The sequence below is a fragment of the Erinaceus europaeus genome, chromosome 1, assembly GCF_950295315.1.
Source record: "Erinaceus europaeus chromosome 1, mEriEur2.1, whole genome shotgun sequence".
Taxonomy (NCBI): domain Eukaryota; kingdom Metazoa; phylum Chordata; class Mammalia; order Eulipotyphla; family Erinaceidae; genus Erinaceus; species Erinaceus europaeus.
In genome coordinates this window covers 149,731,173-149,753,982 of record NC_080162.1, presented here as the reverse complement: position 1 = coordinate 149,753,982, position 22,810 = coordinate 149,731,173, and the positions used below count along the sequence as shown (strand labels likewise).

Sequence of the window (22,810 nt, the reverse complement as noted above, 5' to 3'; positions counted from 1 at the left end):
AGCACAAATAAACAGCCTGATTGCACATCTTAAAGACCTAGAAGAAGAACAACAAAGGAACCCTAAAGCAACCAGAAGGACAGAAATCACTAAAGTTAGGGCAGAAATAAATAACATTGAGAATAGGAAAACCATACAAAAGATCAATGAAAGTAAATGTTGGTTCTTCGAAAGAGTAAACAAAATCGACAAACCTTTAGCCAGACTCACAAAACAAAAAAGGGAGAAGACCCAAATAAATCGGATAGTAAATGAAAGAGGAGATATCACAACAGACACTGCAGAAATTCAACATATCATGCGAGGCTTCTATGAACAACTATATGCCACCAAGCTAGAGAACCTGGAAGAAATGGATGATTTCCTAGATACCTACCAACTTCCAAAACTAAGTAAAGAGGAAGTGGATAACATGAACAGGCCCATCACAGCTAATGAAATTGAAACAGTTATCAAAAATCTCCCCAAAAATAAAAGTCCTGGACCAGATGGTTTTACAAATGAATTCTACAAAACCTTCAAAGAAGAACTAATACCTCTACTTTTAAAAGTCTTCCAGAAGATTGAAGACACTGGAATACTCCCTGCCAGCTTCTATGAAGCCAACATCACCATGATACCAAAAGCAGACAGGGACACAACCAAAAAAGAAAACTACAGACCAATATCTCTGATGAACATAGATGCGAAAATATTGAACAAAATTCTAGCCAACCGGATACAGCAGTATATCAAAAAGATTGTTCATCATGACCAAGTGGGGTTTATCCCAGGCATGCAAGGTTGGTTTAATATACGTAAATCAATCAATGTGATCCACCACATCAACAAAAGCAAGACCAAAAACCACATGGTCATATCAACAGATGCAGAGAAAGCCTTTGACAAAATACAACATCGCTTTATGATCAAAACACGACAAAAAATGGGAATAGATGGAAAATTCCTGAAGATAGTGGAGTCTATATATAGCCAACATCATACTCAATGGTGAAAAACTGGAAGCATTTCCACTCAGATCAGGTACTAGACAGGGCTGCCCTCTATCACCATTACTATTCAACATAGTGTTGGAAGTTCTTGCCATAGCAATCAGGCAGGAGCAAGGAATTCAAGGGATACAGATTGGAAGAGAAGAAGTCAAACTCTCCTTATTTGCAGATGACATGATAGTATACATGGAAAAACCTAAGGAATCCAGCAAGAAACTTTTGGAAATCATCAGGCAATACAGTAAGGTGTCAGGCTATAAAACTAACATTCAAAAGTCAGTGGCATTCCTCTATGCAAACACTAAGTTAGAAGAAATTGAAATCCAGAAATCAATTCCTTTTACTATAGCAACAAAAACAATAAAATATCTAGGAGTAAATCTAACCAAGGAAGTGAAAGACTTGTATACTGAAAATTATGAGTCACTACTCAAAGAAATTGAAAAAGACACAAAGAAGTAGAAAGATATCCCATGTTCATGGGTTGGAAGAATTAACATCATCAAAATGAATATATTACCCAGAGCCATCTACAAATTTAATGCTATCCCCATCAAGATTCCAAGCACATTTTTTAGGAGAATATAACAAATGCTACAAATGTTTATCTGGAACCAGAAAAGACCTAGAATTGCCAAAACAATCTTGAGAAAAAAGAACAGAACCGGAGGCATCACACTCCCAGATCTCAAATTGTATTATAGAGCCATTGTCATCAAAACTGCTTGGTACTGAAACATGAATAGACATACTGACCAGTGGAATAGAATTGAGAGCCCAGAAATGAGGCCCCACACATATGGACATCTAATCTTTGACAAAGGGTCCCAGACTATTACATGGGGAAAGCAGAGTCTCTTCAACAAATGGTGTTGGAAACAATGGGTTGAAACATGCAGCAGAATGAAACTGAATCACTGTATTTCACCAAATACAAAAGTAAATTCTAAGTGGATCAAGGACTTGGATGTTAGACTACAAACTATCAAATACTTAGAGGAAAATATTAGCAGAACTCTTTTCTGCATCAATTTTAAAGACATTTTCAATGAAACAAATCCAATTACAAAGAAGACTAAGGCAAGTATAAACCTATGGGACTACATCAAATTAAAAAGCTTCTTCACAGCAAAAGAAACTACTACCCAAACCAAGAGACCCCTCACAGAATGGGAGAATATCTTTATATGCCATACATCAGATAAGAGTTTAATAATCAACATATATAAAGAGCTTGCCAGAGTCAACAACAAGACAACAAATAACCCCATCCAAAAATGGGGGGAGGACTTGGACAGAATATTCACCATAGAAGAGATCCAAAAGGCTGAGAAACACATGAAAAAATGCTCCACGTCTCTGATTGTCAGAGAAATGCAAATCAAGACAACAATGAGATATCACTTCACTCCTGTGAGAATGTCATACATCAGAAAAGGTAGCAGCAACAAATGCTGGAGAGGGTGTGGGGTCAAAGGAACCCTCCTGCATTGCTGGTGGGAATGTCAATTGGTCCAACCTCTGTGGAGAACAGTCTGGAGAACTCTCAGAAGGCTAGAAATGGACCTACCCTATGACCCTGCAATTCCCCTCCTGGGGATATATCCTAAGGAACCCAACACATCCATCCAAAAAGATACGTGTACACATATGTTCTTGGCAGCACAATTTGTAATAGCCAAAACCTGGAAGCAACCCAGGTGTCCAACAACAGACGAGTAGCTGAGCAAGTTGTGGTATATATACACAATGGAATACTACTCAGCTGTAAAAAAATGGTGACTTCACCGTTTTCAGCCAAACTTGGATGGACCTTGAAAAAATCATGTTGAGTGAAATAAGTCAGAAACAGAAGGATGAATATGGGATGATCTCACTCTCAGGCGGAAGTTGTAAAACAAGATCAGAAAAGAAAACACAAGTAGAACCTGAACTGGAATTGGCGTATTGCACCAAAGTAAAAGACTCTGGGGTGGATGGGTGGGGAGAATACAGGTCCATGAAGGATGATAAATGACATAGTGGGGGTTGTATTGTTAAATGGGAAACTGGGAAATGTTATGCATGTACAAACTATTGTATTTACTGTTGAATGTAAAACATTAATTCCCCAATAAAGAAATAAATTTTTAAAAAAAATAAAAAATAAAAATTATCTCAGCATAATCTATTAATATTGTTATTATTTTTTAATATCTATTTATTTATTAACCCTTTTGTTGCCCTTGTTGTTTTATTGTTGTAGTTATTGATGTCGTCATTGTTGGATAGGACAGAGAGAAATGGAGAGTGGAGGGGAAGACAGAGTGGGGAGAGAAAGAAAGACACCTGCAGACCTGCTTCACCGCCTGTGAAGTGACTCCCTGCAGGTGGGGAGCTGAGGGCTTGAACCAGGATCCTTACACCAGTCCTTGCGCTTTGAGCCAGCTGCAATTAACCCACAGCGCTACCGCCGGACTTCCTAATATTGTTATTATTTAAAAGATAAAGAGAGTGGGACAGAGAGAGAAAGACACCACAGATCTGAAGCTTCCTCCAATGCAGTGGAGGCTAGATTTGAACTTGGGTCACACACATGGTAACAAAGTGGTAACACACTATCCAAGTGAACTATTTTGCCAGCCCTTCATCATTTCTGGGCTCCTCCCCACCACACACACGTACACAAGCACTTTGGCTCAGAAAATACATTTTTCTTAATTGCATATTTTTGTGTGATTAAATAAACAACCTTTAAAATGTTATTATGTTTAAATTGTGTTTCTGTCCCTCTGACTCACTGATCTTTTTGTTCCTGTTCTTGTTAGAAAGCATCTTTGATGGGAGTCAGGTTGTAGCGCAGTTGGTTAAGCGCAGGTGGCGCAAAGTGCAAGGACCAGCCCCCAGCTCCCCACCTGCAGGGGAGTCACTTCACAAGTGGTGAAGCAGGTCTGCGGGTGTCTATCTTTCTCTCCTCCTCTCTGTCTTCCCCTCCTTTCTCCATTTCTCTCTGTCCTATCCAACAATGACAACGACAATAATAATAACTACAACAATAAAACAAGGGCAACAAAAGGGAATAAATAAATAAATATAAAAATCTTTTTAAATCTTTTCTTTAAAAAAAAGAAAGCATCTTTGACATCTCCCTGTCCCCACTCCCTGTCCACTTTCAACAATTTCTTTTCTGTCCTTTCTGCCACTCAATTCTGTGCATCAGATCACCACAAACACTTGTGATGGCAAAATGTACCTAGTAGTGCCACATAAGGCAGCACAACTTGACCCCAAAGCATAGGCTGGATATGGATGTATTACATCTTCTTTTGGAGATTTGTGACTATTAACAGTTCATGATCTAAGCAACCACCAATCTGCATCCCTCATAGTAAAGGTGAAGACCCTGAGCTCGGAAGAGCTTAGCTGGCTTGCCGGAGTCAGTTCCTGGTGGATGCTGCCTCCTTTCACTCTCCTGGCTCTTGGTCCAGAGACTTGTGTTATGTGTTGGACTGTCCTTTCTCCTGAGGTCTGCTCCCACTTGCTAAATCTCACAGACACAGAGGCTTACAATTTTTCTTCCAAGACAAGATGAGATTGGGCGTGTTCAGGGTGGTATAGCCATAGGCAGCTTACAACTTTGCTCCTGTTTGAACACTCCTGCCACATACACTGAATTGTCATGGTTATTTCTTTAGGAATAGAATCAGAATTAGCAGGTATGGCAGCCTGGGACATGGCCCTGTGGATAAAGCATTGAGCCTTTAAGCATGAGGTTCTGGGTTTGATTCCTGGCATACATTGTATGTGCCAAAGTGCTGTTCTAGTCTCTTTATCTCTCTCTCTCTCTCTCTTAAATAAACAAATAAATAAATCTTTAAAATGATAAAAATAGCAACTGGGGAAGTGGTTCAACTGGTAGAATGTTGGGCTCACATGCCTTGAGGTTCTCAGTTCAATCTCCAGTGCTAGATGTGCCAGAGTGTGCTTGGGTCTTTCTCTTCACACTTAGTGTGAAACTGAAATAAATTCACTGAAATAAATCTTCAAAACAATAATAATAGTAAATAGTCACTAAAAAGAGTTAGCAGGTCTAAATACCCCCAGTGTAAAACAGAAGGAAAAATGGCACAAAGTCTGACCATTACAATTTACCCCTTACCCTCTCGAAACTTATGGCCGTTCCCACAGTCATTCAGACATTAACTCTGATCAGATTTATTAGTATTCCTGTTTTTTTCTTTTTCTTTCTTTCTTTCTTTTTTATTTTTTAGCAGAGTAATGTGAAAACTGCATAGCAGAGAAGACAGTGCTTGTTTTAGTCCAGTCAGTGCTGCCAGGGCCTCTTGTGGAGTAGCAGGGCTCAGAAAATATTTGCAGAATGAGCAAATTCCTTTGACCTGCACCAGAGATCAGACCTGACAGCCAGGTGCCATGAATCCCTGTGCTGGCTGAAGCTCTGCCCTAGGGACTGGCATTCACCTGCCCATCCCCTGCCCCTGCAGGTGGCATCTTGGCAGCATGGCATGAGCCTGACATGCTGTAGCACATGCTGCTTTCAAGACCTTCTGCAGAAAGAGTGCAAATGTGTGTTTCATTGCCTTGGAGCTCAGGGAGGCTGTAAATTAATTGACATGATTAATGTATGTCTTTATCTAGACACTCCCAGAAACAGAGGCTGGGACAGATATCAAAGTGGAGGTGTTCTGTCTGGAAGTGACAGAGGACACGGTGGGGAGGGGGTGAGGAGAAGTAGAGGAGAAGCCCAGAAGGGAAGTCACTAAGACTGTCATTCAAACAGGTACTGCTGGAAGCCCATGGGTGTTCTGGAGAGCAGAATAGAGTGTAGAAGGTGAGGGAGCTGGGCTCAGAATTTGTCCCTTCAGCCATTGGCCAGCACAGGGACCCTTCTGAGACTGCAGGCAGAGGTTCCGTGGGAAGGGAGCTGGATGTCAAGGCCAGAGGTGGGGATAAAGGTGAATGCCACCAGAAGTTTGGGTCTTTGTTTTTTGTTTTTGTTTTTGCCTTCAGGGTTATTGCTGGGGCTCAGTGCCTGCACTATGAATCCATTGCTCCTGGAGGCCATTTTCCCCATTTTGTTGCCCTTGTTGTCTACCATCGTTGTTGATGTTGCTGTCGTTGTTGGATAGGACAGAGAAAAATTGAGAGGAGAGGAAGACAAAGAAGGGGAGAGAAAGATTGACACCTTCAGACCTGCTTCACCTCCTGTGAAGAGACTCCCCTGCAGGTGAGGGGTTGGGGGTTCAAACTGGGATCCCTGCGCTGGTCCTTGCGCTTCTCGCTATATGTGCTTAACTCACTATGCTACCACCCGACCCCCACCACCAGAAGTTTTTAAAATATTGATTCATCCATTAATGAGAGAGGGAGAACCAGAGCATCACTCTGGCATGTGCAACGCAGGACACCAACCTTGGGGTCTCATGCTTTAAGTTCAGAGCTCTAGCCATTGCACCACCTTCTGGCTTCTGGCCACTTGGAACACTTTTTTTTTTTTAGTCATTTAATGCTTATACAAAGGGCTTTGATACGATACACCACACCCAGTCCAAGTTTTATCAGTACTTTGTGTTTTCCTTTTCTGCATTTTTTAAAGTTCCACCTATAACTGAGATAACCTTGTATGTATGTGTCCTCCTTTGGACTTACCTTTATTAGCATGTATATGATGGTGGAAAGGGACCTAGGTTGAGGGTGAGAGTGTTTCACAGACACCTTTTACAGGGAGATGAGAAATTGCACCTATGTGTCGATACCTTTACTGTAACAAATTAACCTTCCAAAAAGTAAAAATAAAGAAGTAAATAACCTAGATAGTGCTTCTGCTTTGCCAAGTCCACAGCTCAGGTTTGAGCCCAGTTCTCACCACACTGGAGAAAGTTTCAGTTCCCACCCCTTCTCTCTGGTTAGTGAGGGCTCAGACATGACTAAATAAATCGAAGAAGAAGAAGGAGGAGGAGGAGAGGAAGAGGAAGAAAAAGAAGCAGATGAAGAAGAAGCAGAAGGAGAAGAAAAGAAAAAGGAGGAAGGGAGGAAAGAGGAGGCAGTGGTACACCTGGTTGAACGCACATGTTACTATGAGCAAGGACCTGGGTTTAAGTTCCTGGTCCCCATCTGCAGAGGGGAAGTTTCATGAATGGTGAAGTAGTACTGCAGGTCTCTCTCTCTCTCCCTCTCTCCCTTCCACATCAACTTCTCTTTGCCATATCAAATAAAATATTTTTTTAAATAAACAAATAAATATAGTCACAGATTAAACAAACAAACAAAAAGACAGGATGAAAGACAAGAAAATTTTTAAACAGGGTGACTAACACAATTAAGGCAGTGGATTATTTTGGTTTTTTTGTTTAAACAGCTGCAGGCAGCTAGTGGCACCACCCTGGGCAAGGTGGGTCTGAGGTCCCCCGTGAGGAGGCCTGGCAGACATAGCGGTAGCTCCTGGCTGCGCATATCTCGCGCTCTGCTGACAGTGGGTAGGTGTCTCCCGCGGCCCGCTGTGCACTTCTGTGCCTTTGCTCACTATCAGGGACAGCAGATATTTTCTAGGACAAATGAAATGCCTCCCAGCCAGGTCCCTGCACCAGCCCACTGCATGCAGCATTGCAGCAGGAGCCAGCAGGGAGAGTCCTCTGCAGAGTGGGCAGAGCATCTGCCATCTGGCCAGGGCCCCCAGCCCTCCTGCCTCCCCCTCCCCCACCACAGCTGATGAACTGCTTGTGATTCTTGATGACTCTTCCAGGGACGTTCCCAGCCAGCACTGGGGGGGGGGGTAAGGAGGGGGCAGTTGGAGGAGATCTCACCTCACATTCCTGAGATTAAGCCCCAGAGTGGGCTTTGCCGTAGGCCTCAACTTGCTTTCACTTTTGTATTTTATTTCACTTAAGCATTTAGAATATCCTAATTTTGCTCAGAATGTGCTAGATGAAATGTCATTCTCTCTCTCTGTAGCTATCTCTGTCTCATTAAAACAAACAGAAGGGGTCAGGAGACAGTTCACTTGGTAGAACACAGACATTACCATGCACAAGGACAGAGGTTCTAGCCCCTGGGCACCATATGGAAGCACCTTCATGATCCTTGGAGCAGTGCTATGGTGCCTCGCCTCGCCTCTCCTCTCCTCTCCTCTCCCTATCTTTCCCTCCCCTCTCAATTTCTCTCTGTCTTATCCAAAATACTGAAAGAAAAATAAAAGTCCACAGGAGCAGTGGACTCGTAGTGCAGGCACCATGCCCCAGCGATAACCCTGGAGGCAAAATAAATAAATAAATAAGTAAAATACCTAAAGACAGAGGAATCATATGAACATTTTTCTTTCCCAATCTTAACTAAGCTCTAGAGAAAGTTTCCATATGGTACTGGTAGGTCGGTAATATGTTCTTTTTTGTTTTTGTTTTTTGGATAAAGACAGAGAGACAGAAAGTGAAAGAGACCACAACACCAACGTTTTCTTCAGTGTAGTGGAGGTCAGCCTCTAACCTGGGCTGAGACATGGCCGAGTAGCACACAGAACCACTAACACGCCCATTAGCCCCATTCATCTCATTTTACAAAAAAGAGAAAGCAAGTCTTTGGAACCAGAGATCTGCAGACAATGCCTGTGAGGCTATAAAAACGGTGGTTTTGTTTTAATTCTACTAATTGAACAGTTCCCTTCCACCTACAAGTCATGCAAATCTATCCATTTCTGAAGACATCGAGTTTTCCCCATGCACCAGGCAATGCATGGGAGCTTTTTTGTTGTTGTTGTTGTTTTTGCTTTTTTAAAATTTTATATTTATAAAAAGGAAACACTGACTAAAGCATAGGATAAGAGGGGTACAACTTCACAGAATTCCCACCACCAGAACTCTGTATCCCATCCCCTCCCCTGGTAGCTTTCCTATTCTTTAACCCTCTGGAACTATGGCCATTGTGGGATGCAGAAGGTGGAAGGTCTGGCTTCTGTAATTGCTTCTCTGCTGAACATGGGCATTGACAGGTTGATCCATACTCCCAGCCTGTCTCTCTCTTTCCCTAGTAGGGTGGGGCTCTGGGGAAGCAGAGCTCCAGGACACATTGGTGGGATTGTCTGTCCAGGGAAGTCTGGTCAGCATCATGCTAGCATCTGGAACCTGGTGGTTGAAAAGAGAGTTAACATATAAAGCCAAACAAATTGTTGACTAATCGTGGACCTAAAGGCTAGAATAGCACTGCTCTGCTTCTAAAAGCCTTCCCTGTCCACATGGGAGCTTTACATGCATATTCATGGATGCCACTTGGGCCTTCTGAAACAGAACCTGTACTCTCACACCCACCCAGGGTGATTCTGCATATTAAAATAGAGCTTATCTACAGATTTCATGTAATACTTCTAATTTATTTATTTATCTTTTTAGATTTTTATTGCCACCAGGGTTATCTCTGGAACTTGGTGTTTGCACTACAAACCCACGGCTCCTTGCAAGCGTATTTCCTTTCCTTTTCTCATCTTTTTTTCTTTTCTCTTGATGGGACAGAGAGAGATTGAGAGGGGATGAGGATGTAGATAGGAAGAGTGAAAGAGAGATGCCTGCAGACCTGCTTCACCACTTTTTTAAAAGTTTTTTTTTAAATATTTATCTATTCCCTTTTGTTACCCTTCTTGTTTTATTGTTGTAGTTATTATTGATGTTGTTGCTGTTGGATAGGACAGAGAGAAATGCAGAGAAGAGGGGAAGACAGAGAGGGGGAGAGAAAGATAGACACCTGCAGACCTGCTTCACCGCGTGTGAAGGGACTCCCCTGCAGGTGGGGAGCCAGGGGCTCGAATCAGGATCCTTACGCCCGTCCTTGCACTTCGCACCACATGTGCTTAACCCACTGAGCTACCGCCCGGCTCCCTGCTTCACCACTTATGAAGGTGCCCTTGCTGCAGGTGGGGATCAGGGGTTTGAATCCTTGTCCTCACACATAGCAATGTATGTGCTCTACCAGGTACACGATTCAGCCCCTCATTCAACACTTCTGTTTACAAAGAGAGGGTACCTCAGCTTACATGCAAATCCTGTGAAGTAATATCTATATATGAAAGACAACTATGCTAGATGGCCATCCCTCCAGGGGTCACCAAGTTATATGCCTGAATACAAGTCACTCTCAGCCTGAACAGAGGGGCAGAGGAGGTGGGAGACTGCAGGGATAGCCTGGAAATAGACCTACCTTATGACCCTGCAATTCCTCTCCTGGGATATATCTGAAGGAACCAAACACAACCAGCCAAAAAGATCTGTGTGTACCCATGTTCATAGCAGCACAATTTGTAGTAGCCAAAACCTGGAAGCAACTGAGGTGTCCAACAGCAGAGCAAGTTGTCTATATCCTTAGGGCAGTTTCACCCCAGGCCTGCCCACCAAGGCTTGAAAACTCAGCCTCCTGGGGACTGGCCTCCACCCAGCTGGCTTTTAGCCACCATGTGCTGAGAGACATTTCACAACCGCCCTCAGGAAGCAGATTTCAGCCTACCTGTCTGTCTTTTTCTCAAGCCCACTTAAAGGTAACCCACAAGTTTCTGATGATGTTTTCTTTGATGATGGAGAGAACATATTTTTTCCTACTTTACTGGGAGACTTACATTATAGTTGTTGACACATGGGTACAATTTCTCATCTCCTCACAATATATTCTGCAAGACACTCTCTCCCCCAACTCTCTCCCCCAACACTCTGTCCCTCCGTCATGTACAGGGACCCCCCAGCACCCTTATTCCATCCCTTTCTTTCTCTCCCCAGAGTTCTTTGCATTGGTGCAATACCTCATACCTAGTCCAAGTTTCACTTTGTGTTTTTCCTTTCTGTCTTTGTTTCTTGAGTTCCACCTATGAGCTCACTCATCTCATATTTTTTAAAAATATTTTCTTTATTTATTTTAGATAGCGACAGAGAGAAATGGATTGGGAAGGGGGAGATAAAGAGGGATAAAAAGAAAGACAGGGGAGCCGGGTGGTAGCGCAGTGGGTTAAGCGCAGGTGGTGCTAAGCGCAAGGACCGGCATGAGGATCCCGGTTCGAGTCCCCGGCTCCCCACCTGCAGGGGAGTCGCTTCACAGGCGGTGAAGCAGGTCTGCAGGTGTCTTTCTCTCCCCCTCTCTGTCTTCCCCTCCTCTCTCCATTTCTCTCTGTCCTATATAACAACGACGACATCAACTACAACAACAATAAAAAGACAACAAGGGCAAAAAAGGGAAGATAAATAAAATTTTAAAAAATTACAAAAAAAAAAAAGAAAGAAAGACAGGAGGAGTTGGGCAGTAGCGCAGCAGGTTAAGCGTACATAGCACGAAGCACAAGGACCAGCAAGGATCCTGGTTTGAGCTCCCGGCTCCCCACCTGCAGGGGGGTCGCTTTACAGGTGGTGAAGCAGGTCTACAGGTGTCTATCTCTCTCTCCCCCTCTCTGTCTTCCCTTCCTCTCTCCATTTCTCTCTGTCCTATATAACAACAATGACAACAATAATAACTACAACAACAATGAAAAACAAGGACAACAAAAGGGAAAGTAAGTAAATATAAAAAAATTTTTTTAAAAGAGAGAGAGAGAGAGAGAAAGAGTGGCCAAGTGGTGGCACACCTGTTTGAACAGACATGTTACGATGCACAAGGACCTGGGTTCAAACCTGTGGTCCCCATCTGCAGAGGGAAAGCTTTGCAAGTAGTGAAGCAATGCTGCAGGTGTCTCTCTGTCTCTCTCCCTATCACCCCCCCTCCCTCTTGATTTCTGGCTGTCTCTATCCAATAAATAAATAAAGATAATTCTTAAAACTAAAAATAAATAAAAGGAAAGCCATAATTTAAAGAGAGAGACTAGCAGCACTGTTTCACTACTTGCACTACTACATTCATAAAACTTCCCCACTACAGGTGGGGACCAGGGGCTTGAACCCAGGTACTTGAGCACTCTAATGTGTGTACTCAACCAGGTGTGTCACGGAGCAGCCTGACGCATTTTATGTTTTCTTTTTGGCTTATCTCACTATATATATATATATATATATATGTAGAGATTTGTTCTTTGCCACATCTTGGGTGGAACTTGAAAGTATTACATGTGTGTTTTTAAACCAGAGCACTGCTCAACTCTCAGTGATGCTGAGGATGAATCTGGGACCTCGAAGTCTCAGACATAACAGTTTCTTTTTTCTTTTTTCTTTTCTTTTTTTACATCACCACTGTGCTAGCTCCCCAGGCCAGAAATAGCACACATTTTAAGTGAAAGCTTTTCCATTTGCATCTATAACTTCAACATGTCTTGCTGTTTCTTGAAAAACCCACCTATCATTTTTTGTGATCCTGTCATGAGCAAGAGTGTTGTGAAATCAGAGCATAAAAATACCTGATATTAGCATCTGATTAAACAAAAAGTCACAAGCATCAATGATTAATGAGCAGAGTTCTTTTCTTTTTTACCAGAGCACAGCTCAGCTATGGCTTTTTTTTGGGGGGGGGGGGTTTTGAACCTAGGAGTCTCAGGCAGGAGAGTCTCTTTGCATAACCATTATGCTATCTACCCTCCACCCACAAACATAGTTCTGACATCAATTTTGTCCATCATTTTTGGTGACCTTAATGAGTTTATTCATCGATGATGCAAGCATTTTGTTTTGTGAATCAGATAAGTTTGCAGAGATCAGAAAAGAATATCCCCTCTGTTGTTGTTGTTGTTGTGTGTGTGTGTGTGTGTGTGTGTGTGTGTGATTTGCAACTCAATAGACAGACTCAAGCTGACCCACTTTGAACTCCAGTGTGCATTGCTAACATTTTTCCTCACCCAGTCTTAAACTCAGTCAATCAGCAAAACAATAGCTCAGTCCCTGACAGATAGCACACCAATTACCATGGTGTAAATACTCCACTGATTTCAAACCAATTAGTTGATGCAAATGAACTGCAGGGCCATGCGAAGAGGCACAGAAACACACCAATATGTCTTTTCTTCAAGCAGGTATTATTGATGCAAATAACCTCAACATCACAGACTGTGATAAAATGCAGAATGATTACTGAGAGACCAATTGTGAATGGCAATTACCACTATAAAGATTCCTGTAAGGGGGCTGAGTGATGGCACACCTGGCAGAGTGCACATGTTACAATGCACAAGGATCTGGGTTCAAGTCCCAGGTCCCCACCTGCAGGGGGAAAGCTTTGCAAGTGGTGAAGCAGAGCTGTAGGTCTTCCTCTGTTTCTCTCCCTCTCTTCCTTCTTCTTCCTCTTAATTTCTGGCTGTCTCTATCCAATAAATAAATAAAAATAATTTTAATAGTTAAATATATATTATTTTAACAATCAGTTGACATCACTTCACTTTTTATTTATTTTTTTAAATATTTATTCCCTTTTGTTGCCCTTATTGTTTTATTGTTGTAGTTATTATTGTTGTTGTCGTTGCTGGATAGGACAGAGAGAAATGGAGAGAGGAGGGGAAGACAGAGAGGGGGAGAGAAAGATAGACACCTGCAGACATGCTTCACCGCCTGTGAAGCGACTTCCTTGCAGGTGGGGATCCTTCCGACTCCCATCACTTCACTTTTTAAATGATGGCTGTAATTAGCAACCAGCTTACAAAATCCCTGAAAGTTTGACAGTTAGCTTTGGTGAGCTATTAGTAAGGGAAGGGCAGGCCTCCCCTAAGAAGTGCCTAACTCCATCTGCCAGGACCCTCCCTCCTGCCTCCCCCTCCAGTCCCCATCTACCCAGCCCATCTGGCCTGGTTCTGACATCAGAGAAAGGGAAAGAAAAACTAGAGTGGCAGGTCAAAGAAGGACTTGGCAGACAGTGAAGATATTTCAGGGTGGTCCATTTGGGGACTGGCTGACTAGCTCACTGGAACAATGCACTGCTTTGCTGTGTGCGGGGTGCAGACTGAAGCCCAGTCCCCACTGCATTGCAGGAAGCTTTGGTGCTGTGATCTCTTTCACTTTCTCTATCTCTACCTTTAAAAATGGGATCCATCTTCACTTTGAGAGAGAGAGGGAGTCTTAAGGTGATGGGTTTGTCAACTCAGAGATCATAGTCACTGCTCTAAGGAGAGAATGGACTTGATGCTCAGAGTCAGAGATGAAGGAAACAGACTGACAAAGTTCAGGCTCTCCTTACATAGATCACTGCTCCAAGTTGCTAGAGGCAGGTTGATTACAGAAAAACCACACTGATGTGGCAAAGCACTTTATGCACAAGGAGTCAGGTTCAGTTCCCCTGTCCTGACCTGCAGAGGAGGGAAGTGTCACAAACATGAAGCAGGGCTGAAGGTGTCTCTCTTTCTCGCTCCCTCTCTATCGGCCCTTTCCCTCTCAATTCCTCTCTGTCCTATAGAATAAGTGAAGAAAAAAAAAAAAAAAAAGCAACTGAAGGCTAGAGATTTACATAATGGTTATGCAAAAAGACTCTCATGCCTGAAGTCCCAGGTTCAGTCCCCAGCACCCCTCTAAGCCAGAGCTGAGCAATGATTGTGGGAGGTGTGTATGGGAGGGGCGGGGAATGCAATAAAAATGGTAACCCCAATGTGCAAAACTGAGAAATGTTATGCATGTACAAACTATTGTATTCAATGTAGACTTTAAAACGTTAACGCCCCAATAAAGAAAAAAATGGTAATCCCAGAAAGCCAGCCTTCATTTCTTCTTCTTCAGCACTAACCTGGAGGCACTCCATCAGGCCACACGGAAGATGAATGAGAGTGAGTCTCTTCCCCCCTGCCCAGCAAAGAGGAGCAACAGTGACCTCCCCAGAGTGTATGAGGAGCAGTCAAATATGTCTATCCTGTTTCAGGAGGAAAGGCTTCAAAACTACAGTGCTCCCCCTGCGGCTCCCCATTGTGGCTAGACATGATTTCCTGTGGAAACAGGGACTAGGAGGTCAAGTTGGCTGACTATTTGTCTGAGGAAGATGTGGGGCACCAGACAGGGGTTGCAGGCTCTCTGCAGAGTGAGCTGGCATCATTTGTCCAGACTACAAATGTGTGCCTTTCTGACTTGGCAGTTTCACTGCAGAATTTCACCCCCTAAAAACACACACACACACACACACACATTGAATACAATAGTTTGTACATGCTTAACATTTCTCTGTTTTCCACATTGGGGTTACCATTTTTATTGCATTCCCCCCACACACACACACCTCCCACAATCACTGCTCAGCTGTGGCTTAGAGGGGTGCTGGGGACTGAACCTGGGACTTCAGGCATGAGAGTTTTTTTGCATAACTATTATGTAAATCTCTAGCCTTCAGTTGCTTTTTTTTTTCTTTCTTTTCTTTTCTTCTTCACTTTTTCCCAGGTGTGGAGAAAAAAAGGCTGCTATGTTAAGTTATTCTTTGCTCAGCTGTTTGTAATGGACAAAAACTGGAGAGAAGCAGTGTCCATCAGTGGGGGCTTCCAAATACTAATTACAGTACTTTTAAATGAAGCAATTCTGTGCAGCTATTAAAAAGAACACACGGGGCCAGGTGGTAGCTCACTCTGTAGAACACACACATGCAAGGCCCTGGGTTCAGGCCTCCAGTCTACCACCTGCTGAGGGAAAGCTTCACAAGAGATGAATCAGTGCTGCAGGTGTTCCTTCTCTCTCTCTCTCTCTCTCACTCTCTCTCACTCTCTCTCACTCTCTATCTCTCTCTCTCCCACTCTCTCCCTCTCTCCTCTCACCTCTACCAAAAAAGAAGGAGAAGAAGAAGAAGGAGGAGGAGGAGGAGGAGGAGGATGAGGAGGAGAAGTGAATGAGAGAGAGAGAGAGAGAGGGAGAAAGAAAAAAATGGCTGTTGGGAATGGTGTAATTGTGCAAGTACTGAGTCCCATCAGTAATCCTGGTAGATTATTGGTAGAAAAGAAAAAAAGAACACACTTGTCAGGCTGAAAAGTGGTGCAGTGCTAAAACTAGGTGTCTCTCTGTCTCTCTCCATCCCTATTTCCCTCTTCCCTCTAAATGTCTCACTGTCCTATCAAATAAAATGAAGTTAAAGCAATAAATAAAAATAAATTTAAAAGAAACCTCTTTAGAATTTGACTATCTGCAAGCATCGTGTATTCAAGCTACATCAGTGTTGGTAAGTTGGTGAGGCTTTCCATCTGGTGCTGTGGAAGGTGTGGGCAGGCAGGCACGCTGTGCCCAGGCTCCCCAGGGGTCCCTCGCTGAGTCCTGCCTCTCCACAGCAGCAGGCCGAGGCAGTCCGTGAGGCCCCCACCCAGGAAGAGAAGCTGGCCGCTGCGCTCCGGGTAGACCTGCACCATGCTTCCTGCCAAGTGCAAAACCTCCAGGCTGAGACTGAATCCTTGCAGGCCCTGGTAAGTGGACCGGTGTTTGGCCCATGCCCTGTCCTGCCTCTCTCTCCTTTCTTCCTTCTGTTATCAGATTCTCAGGCAGAGAGACAGGGCACACTGAGGCAGGAAGTGTTTATTATTCTGCAAACCCAGCCAGACTACGGAAGACTGTTCCCTGAGCACAGTGGCACTTGTCCTTTTATCCAGTTATCAGCTTTCCCATAGCAACTCACAGCAACAAGTTTAACAGATGACTTTTTCTTTTGAAGATACAGAAAGTACACTTTGTTTGGGTTATCAGCAGACTCTAGAACAGAAGTAGCAGATTCTAAGGTCACCAACCGAGGCCACTTTGATGACAGCAGTAGAAAGCCCTGTTTATGCTGGGAGGAGGGGGGAAGATTGTCACCAATTGCTTAAAACAAACAAACGACAACAACAACAAAAAATACTAAAAAGCTAACCAGCCAGAACTCTCCCCTTCTGCAACCCAAAAAGAACTTTGCTCCTGGGAATTGGGCGGTAGCACAGCGGGTTAAGCGCAGGTGGGGCAAAGTGCAAGGACCACCTTAAGGATCCCGGCTTGAGCCCCCGGCTTCCCACCTGCAGGAGAGTCGCTTCACAGGCGGTAAAGCAGGTCTGCAGGTGTCTCTCTTTCTCTCCCTCTCTCTGTCTTCCCCATCTCTCTCCATTTCTCTCTGTCCTGTCAAACAACGATGATATCAGTAATAACTACAATAATTAAAAAAAACAAGGGCAACAAAAGGCAATAAAGAAAGAGAGAAAGAAAGAAAGAACTTTGCTTCATATTCCCAGAGGGGCAAATGATAAGGGAATTAAGCGAGAGGGCTTTACACCCCCATTCCACCAGAACCAAAAGTGTTTGTCACCAGGAAGCTTGTTTTTATACCATCAGTGAAAAGGAAATGAATCTGGAAAACAGCAGAGGAAGCCAGGCACAGTTTCATTTAGCTGAGAGAGAAGTGAGTCGGGGGGGGCGGGGGGGGGACACTTGGAAGTAGTAATAGGTGTAGGGGTGAATTAGAAAGGAAGTGAAGGTAGGACCATTGAAAAAATGGAAAATATATATCTACAGAGATATAGATAGATAGTTGTAGAATCAGCCCATATCGGTGACCTTGGAAGAACTACTGCAGTTACCAATGGAGGGAATGGGCCACAGAATTCTGGTGGTGGGAACTTTATGGGATTATTCCCTTATTATCTTGCAATTCTGTAAATCAATATTAAATCGCTAATAAAAAAATAAAATAAAATAAAAAGTTAAACCTTGCTTTTCTCTTTAAAAGTTAACCCTTGCTTGCCTTACTTCCTCATCCCACCCCCACCATGAGGATCTGAGAATTAGACTAAAGTCTGGCTCCTGAGGAGGGAGAACAGGAAAGGCCAGGGTCAAGCTGGCCCTTCCCCTGCACTTGCCGCGGGCCCTGCCGGGAGCTGGGATTGCTTCCACTCTTTTGCAGAAACGAGGACTGGAGAACACCTTGCACGACGCCACCCACTGGCACGACCTGGAACTGCAGAACCTGGGCGCGGTGGTGGGCAGGCTGGAGGCTGAACTCCGCGAGATGCGCGCCGAGGCTGAGCAGCAGCAGCGCATGCGCGAGCTCCTGCTGGCACACAAGGGCCAGCTGCAGAAGGACGTGGAGGCCTGCCACGCCCTGCTGGACCGCGAGGAGAGCTGGTACCCTCCCCTCCTTTGCTGCAAAGGGGATCCTTACACTCGTGGGTGTAAACAGTTCGTTTTAAACACCACAGAAGAAATTAAACTAAACTAGAAGTGGCTGGGGAGTTAGCTTCGAGGATAGAGCTCAGGTCTCACATGTGTGAGGCCCAAGGTTCGATCCCTGGCACTGCATGTAATGGAACACCCTGACCATTCTTCCCCTCTCGTAAGAAAAAAAAAAGGTTGATGGAGACAGCATATGGTTATGCAAACAGACTTTCATTCCTGACGCTCAGAGCAGGTTCAATCCTCCACACTACCATAAGCCAGAGTTGATTAGTTCTCTGGTAATAATAATTAATTTTAAAAGTGGACAGGGCCAGGTGGTGGCACAGCTGGTAGAGTACACACATTCATGTGCAAGGACCTGATTCAAGCCCCGTCTCCACCTGCAGGGGGAAAGCTTCATAAGTGATGAAGCAGGGCTACAGGTGTCTCTCTTTAGCTCCCCCTTTCCTTATAGTTTCTGTCTCATAAATAAATAAATAAATAAATAAATAAATAAATGGCTAGGGGGATAGTATAATGACTATGCAAAAGACTTTCATGCCTGGGGCTCTGAAACCCCAAGTTCAATCCCCTGCACTACCATAATCCAGAGCTGAGCAGTCTCTATCTCTATTCAGTCTCTATCTCTATCTCTACTTCTGTATGTCTCTGCATCACACTCATTAAAATTAAGTGTTTTTTAAATGTTGGGGGTGGTCTAGAGATGTCTCGCCCAATAGAGTGCACACTATATCATGCCCAAGGAGTAGGGTTTGAGCCTGAGGTCATGGGAATACCATGCAAGGGAGAAATTTCACGAGTAGTGAAGCAGTACTATGGTACCCCCACCCTCCCACCTTTATCTAAAATTTTAAAAATATAATAAAACAGAGAGAGAGGAGCCAGTGAAATAGCTTACTTGCAAAATGTGCTGTTTTGCCGTGTGTACCTCACAGCTTCAAGCCTGACCTCCACCACACTGTAGTGCTGTAGTGTCATTTCACTTTCTCTCTGTCTCTCTGTCTCTATCAGAGAGAGAAATAGTCCACCAGGAGCTGTGGAACTATATGGCCATGGAACCCCAGTGATAAGTCTGGCTGGAAAAAAACAGAGGTCAGAAATGATATTTGTATGCCTGCACATGCCAGTACATATGTATATATGTGACTGTGCATGTATATCCATATGGGTATATTTGTTTGTTCTATACATATGCATATTTATGAGTGTGCTTGTAGATATATATGCATATATGTGTGTCTTTATATATGTATACATATGTATGCATATATGCAAACTTTTTTAAGTGGGTAAGGACTTAGGGAGCAGATGCCTAGATCTTGAAGCTTAGTTTCCCTGCCAGATCTATAAGAAAATCCAAGCCTAGATTTTTAATCAAAATTCTATACCTTCCTCTCCCCCTCCAAGTTCCCCTTCTATAGCATACATTGAATAAGGAACAGAGTGTCAGCTTTAAGAAGTAATTTAGTGGGGGGGGGGGGGGATTCGACAGATAATGGTTATGCAGAGACTCTCAGGCCTGAGGCCCTTGAAGTCTCAGACTCAATCACCTGCACCACCATAAACCAGAGCTAATAAATGCTGCTCTGGTTAAAAAAAAAAAAAAAAAAGAAAGAAAAGAAAAGAAAAAGAAAAAACAACAGTAATTTAGTAATTATATAACCCAGCCTTTGGGAGGACTGCTAAGAGGATTTTCTCTGGACCACACAAGGCTGAGATTGGAGCCCTGGTCTCCCACCTTGAAACAGCTCTTCCCAAGGTGAGAGAGCAGTATGGACACAACCTCTCCTTCCTTTCAGATGGAAATTTGTCACTCAGCTCCTTCACAGCTGCATTTTGATTGGATTGATTTCGTTGTTTATAAAAACTAGATGTTCCTAACAAAGTCAACTTCTTTTTTTCAGATGCCTACAAGCACCTGAATAAATACATAAAATATGTTTAAACACATACCCCCCAAAGTAGCCAGTTAGGCTGAAACTACTCTGAGAGTAGAAGCATCGCATTCAGCGAATGTCTGCTATTGCCAATGTGGTCTTGTTCATCTCTCTCTCAGACCCTGGCAGGACTGCACCAATTTTTTTTTTTTTCGTACAGAAAACAAAGCCTCAGAAAACCAAAGTCACTTGCCAAGGTCACACAGCTAATCACTACAGAGCAAGAATTGCAGCCCAGACTGTCTGGTTCCGGAGGCCACATTCTTTCCAAGAAAGCCCTGCCTTTTAGGGCTGGTGAAATAGCTCACCTGGATAATGTGCTGCTTTTCTCCAGAGCTCTGGCCCACTAGGGAAAGATAGAAACAGGCGCGGGGGGGGGGGGGGGGTATGGATAGACCTGCCAACGCCCATATCCAGCAGAGACGCAATAGGAGATAGGAGACGCAATATAGAGATAGGAGCCAGAACTCCTATCTTCTGCTCCTCCAAAACAACTTTGATCCATACTCCCAGTTGGGGAGAAGTGATAGGAAGAAGAGGACTCTGAACTCCAGCTCCATCAGCACCCAGAGGAAGAAGGAAAAGGAGAGGGACATGTGGAGGTAGTAATGTCATGAGTGGCTTGGAGGGGAAGAGAGGACTGGATCAGGAAGAAAAAGGGGGCAATTATGTATAAGTGTAGACAGATAGTTGTAGAGATGATGGTTGGCCCATGTCTACAACCTTAGGAGAACTGAGGTAGATTGCAGTGGGGAGACTGAAGTTTCAGAACCCTGGTGGTGGGAATGGTGTGAATTTAAACCCCTGTTGACATGTAATTTTGTAAAATATTAATAAATAAATAAAATACAGATGGGAGAAAAAAGAAAAAAGAGAGAGAATGAGCTGCTTTGCCACGCACAAGACCCAGGCTCAGGCCTGGCCTCCACCACACTGAAGGAAGCATCAGTTCTGTAGTCTCTCTTCCTCTCTGTCTCAACTTAAAAATAAATTAAACACACAAATAAATACTGTAAAAAGAAAAAAGACCCCCATCTGCAGGGGAGAAGCTTCATATATTGGGCTGCAGGTGTCTCTTTCTCTCTCCTTCTCTATCTCTATTTCCATCTCTCCTCTCAGTTTCTCTCTGTCCTATCAAATAAAAGGAAAAAAAATAGCCACTAGGAGCAGTGGATTTGAAGTGCAGACACCAAGCCCCAGCAATAACATGGGGGAAAAAAAGAATTAAAAAGAGAAAGAAGGGGTTCAGTCTGTGGAGTACCTGGTTAAGTGCACATTAGCAAGCTTGAGGACCCAGATTCAAGCCCTGCTCCCCTCCTGCAGAGAGGAAGCTTCACAAGTGGTGAAGTTAAGTGCCACCGGTGTGTCTCTGTCTCTCTCTCCCTCTCTGTCCCCCCATCCCTCTCAAGTTCTCTCTGCCCTGTCAAATAAAATAGAAAGGAGGGGGAGTGGCTACTGGGACCTTTGGATTTGAAGTGCTGGCACTGAGCCCCAGCCCTAACCTTGGTGGTTTAAAAAGAAAGAAAGAAAGAAAGAAAGAAAGAAAGAAAGAAAGAAAGAAAGAAAGAAAGAAAGAAAGAAAGAAAGAAGAGAGATTGAGAACCCCACCTTTCAATGATGCTTCTGTGATATCTTTGCTGTTTGTTGTCATAGCACTGCTCATCTCTGGCTTATGGTGGTTGAACCTGGGACTTTTGGTGCCTTGAGGTATGAAAGTCTTTGAATAAAAAGCCATGATGCTATTGCTCCAGCCCACTTCTGTGACCTTATTAAGGTTTGCTTCTCTTGCTGACATCTGGCTTATGTTTGTTTCTGTTTCAGCTAATGGGAACTTCTCTGCAGGAAGAAAATGCTGTCTTCTTCACCAAGTGGCCAGCAGCTCTACCTTGAGGCACTTTCCCCTGAGCTTCCTTGATTCCCTGCTGAATTCCTTGACTAAGCTCACTTGTGCTGAATTGAAAACGGCTGTAGATAGAGTGATTTCCCCTTCCCTCTCCAAATAAATCTGTGTGTGTGGCCCACCTTATTCAACTCCCTGATGGTCAGGTATCACTTTACCTTCCTGGCCATTCTCATGGCTTCTGGAAGTGTCCTTGAGCATGATGTTGTATGGGGGGGGGAGAGGGAACAAAACAAAAAGCACAGGGGTCCCCTTTGAGCTCCACTGGTGGGGTTCTAGACTGACATCTACATGGAGAAATCACAAGAGAGTCAGCCATGTTTCAGGGAGAGTGTTTATTGAAACAAAGCAGGGATTTTTTTTAAAGGGAGTTGGGGGTAGTGCAGTGGGTTAAGCACAGGAGGTGCAAAGTGCAAGGATCTGCATAAGGATCCCAGTTCGAGCCCCCTGGCTCCCCACCTGCATGGGAGTCCCTTCACAAGCAGTGAAGCAGGTCTGCAGTTGTCTATCTTTCTCTCCCCCTCTCTGTCTTCCCCTCCTCTCTCCATTTCTCTCTGTCCTATCCAACAACAACGACATCAATAATAACTACAACAATAAAACAACAAGGGCAACAAAAGGCAATAAACAAATATTGAAAAAAATTTTAAAAAGGGAAAATGCATGCTTTTAGAGGTGGGTAGCAATATGGAGTGGGGGGTGAACTTAAGGGGGGAAACTGCCCAGTCTTCTGTCTTGTGTAGTGGATTCAGGGGTGCTGAAGCAGGACCCTGAGGGGATTAACTTTAGCATTTTCTACGCAGATCTGCATTCATCTGCATTTTATGGCCTCAGCAGCCAGGTGGAAAGGGTGATAGTACAGGATGTGCCTGACCCCTTTTCCAGGCTCCCTGCAGGGTGCAGGGAGAGGGGTTGCTAATGGCCTTGTTCCAGAGGAGTCTTTCCTCAAACAGCCCT

At 43.9% G+C, this 22,810-nt stretch overlaps 1 protein-coding gene across 2 annotated transcripts in view; it reads left to right on the top strand.

The window, feature by feature from the left end:
* The window catches only part of BFSP2 (beaded filament structural protein 2), a 53,716-nt gene extending 31,751 nt beyond the window's left edge, over positions 1–21,965 (top strand). Inside the window, exons 5-7 of one of the 2 annotated variants that reach the window (XM_007516092.3) lie at positions 16,153–16,284; positions 17,745–17,965; positions 21,775–21,965. In XM_007516092.3, the coding sequence (XP_007516154.2) occupies positions 16,153–16,284; positions 17,745–17,965; positions 21,775–21,778 (357 nt within the window). In that variant the 3' untranslated portion in view covers positions 21,779–21,965. The remainder of the gene's footprint in view (positions 1–16,152; positions 16,285–17,744; positions 17,966–21,774) is intronic. The other variant, XM_060204174.1, reaches the window with a different exon arrangement.
* Positions 21,966–22,810: the final 845 nt, after the last annotated feature.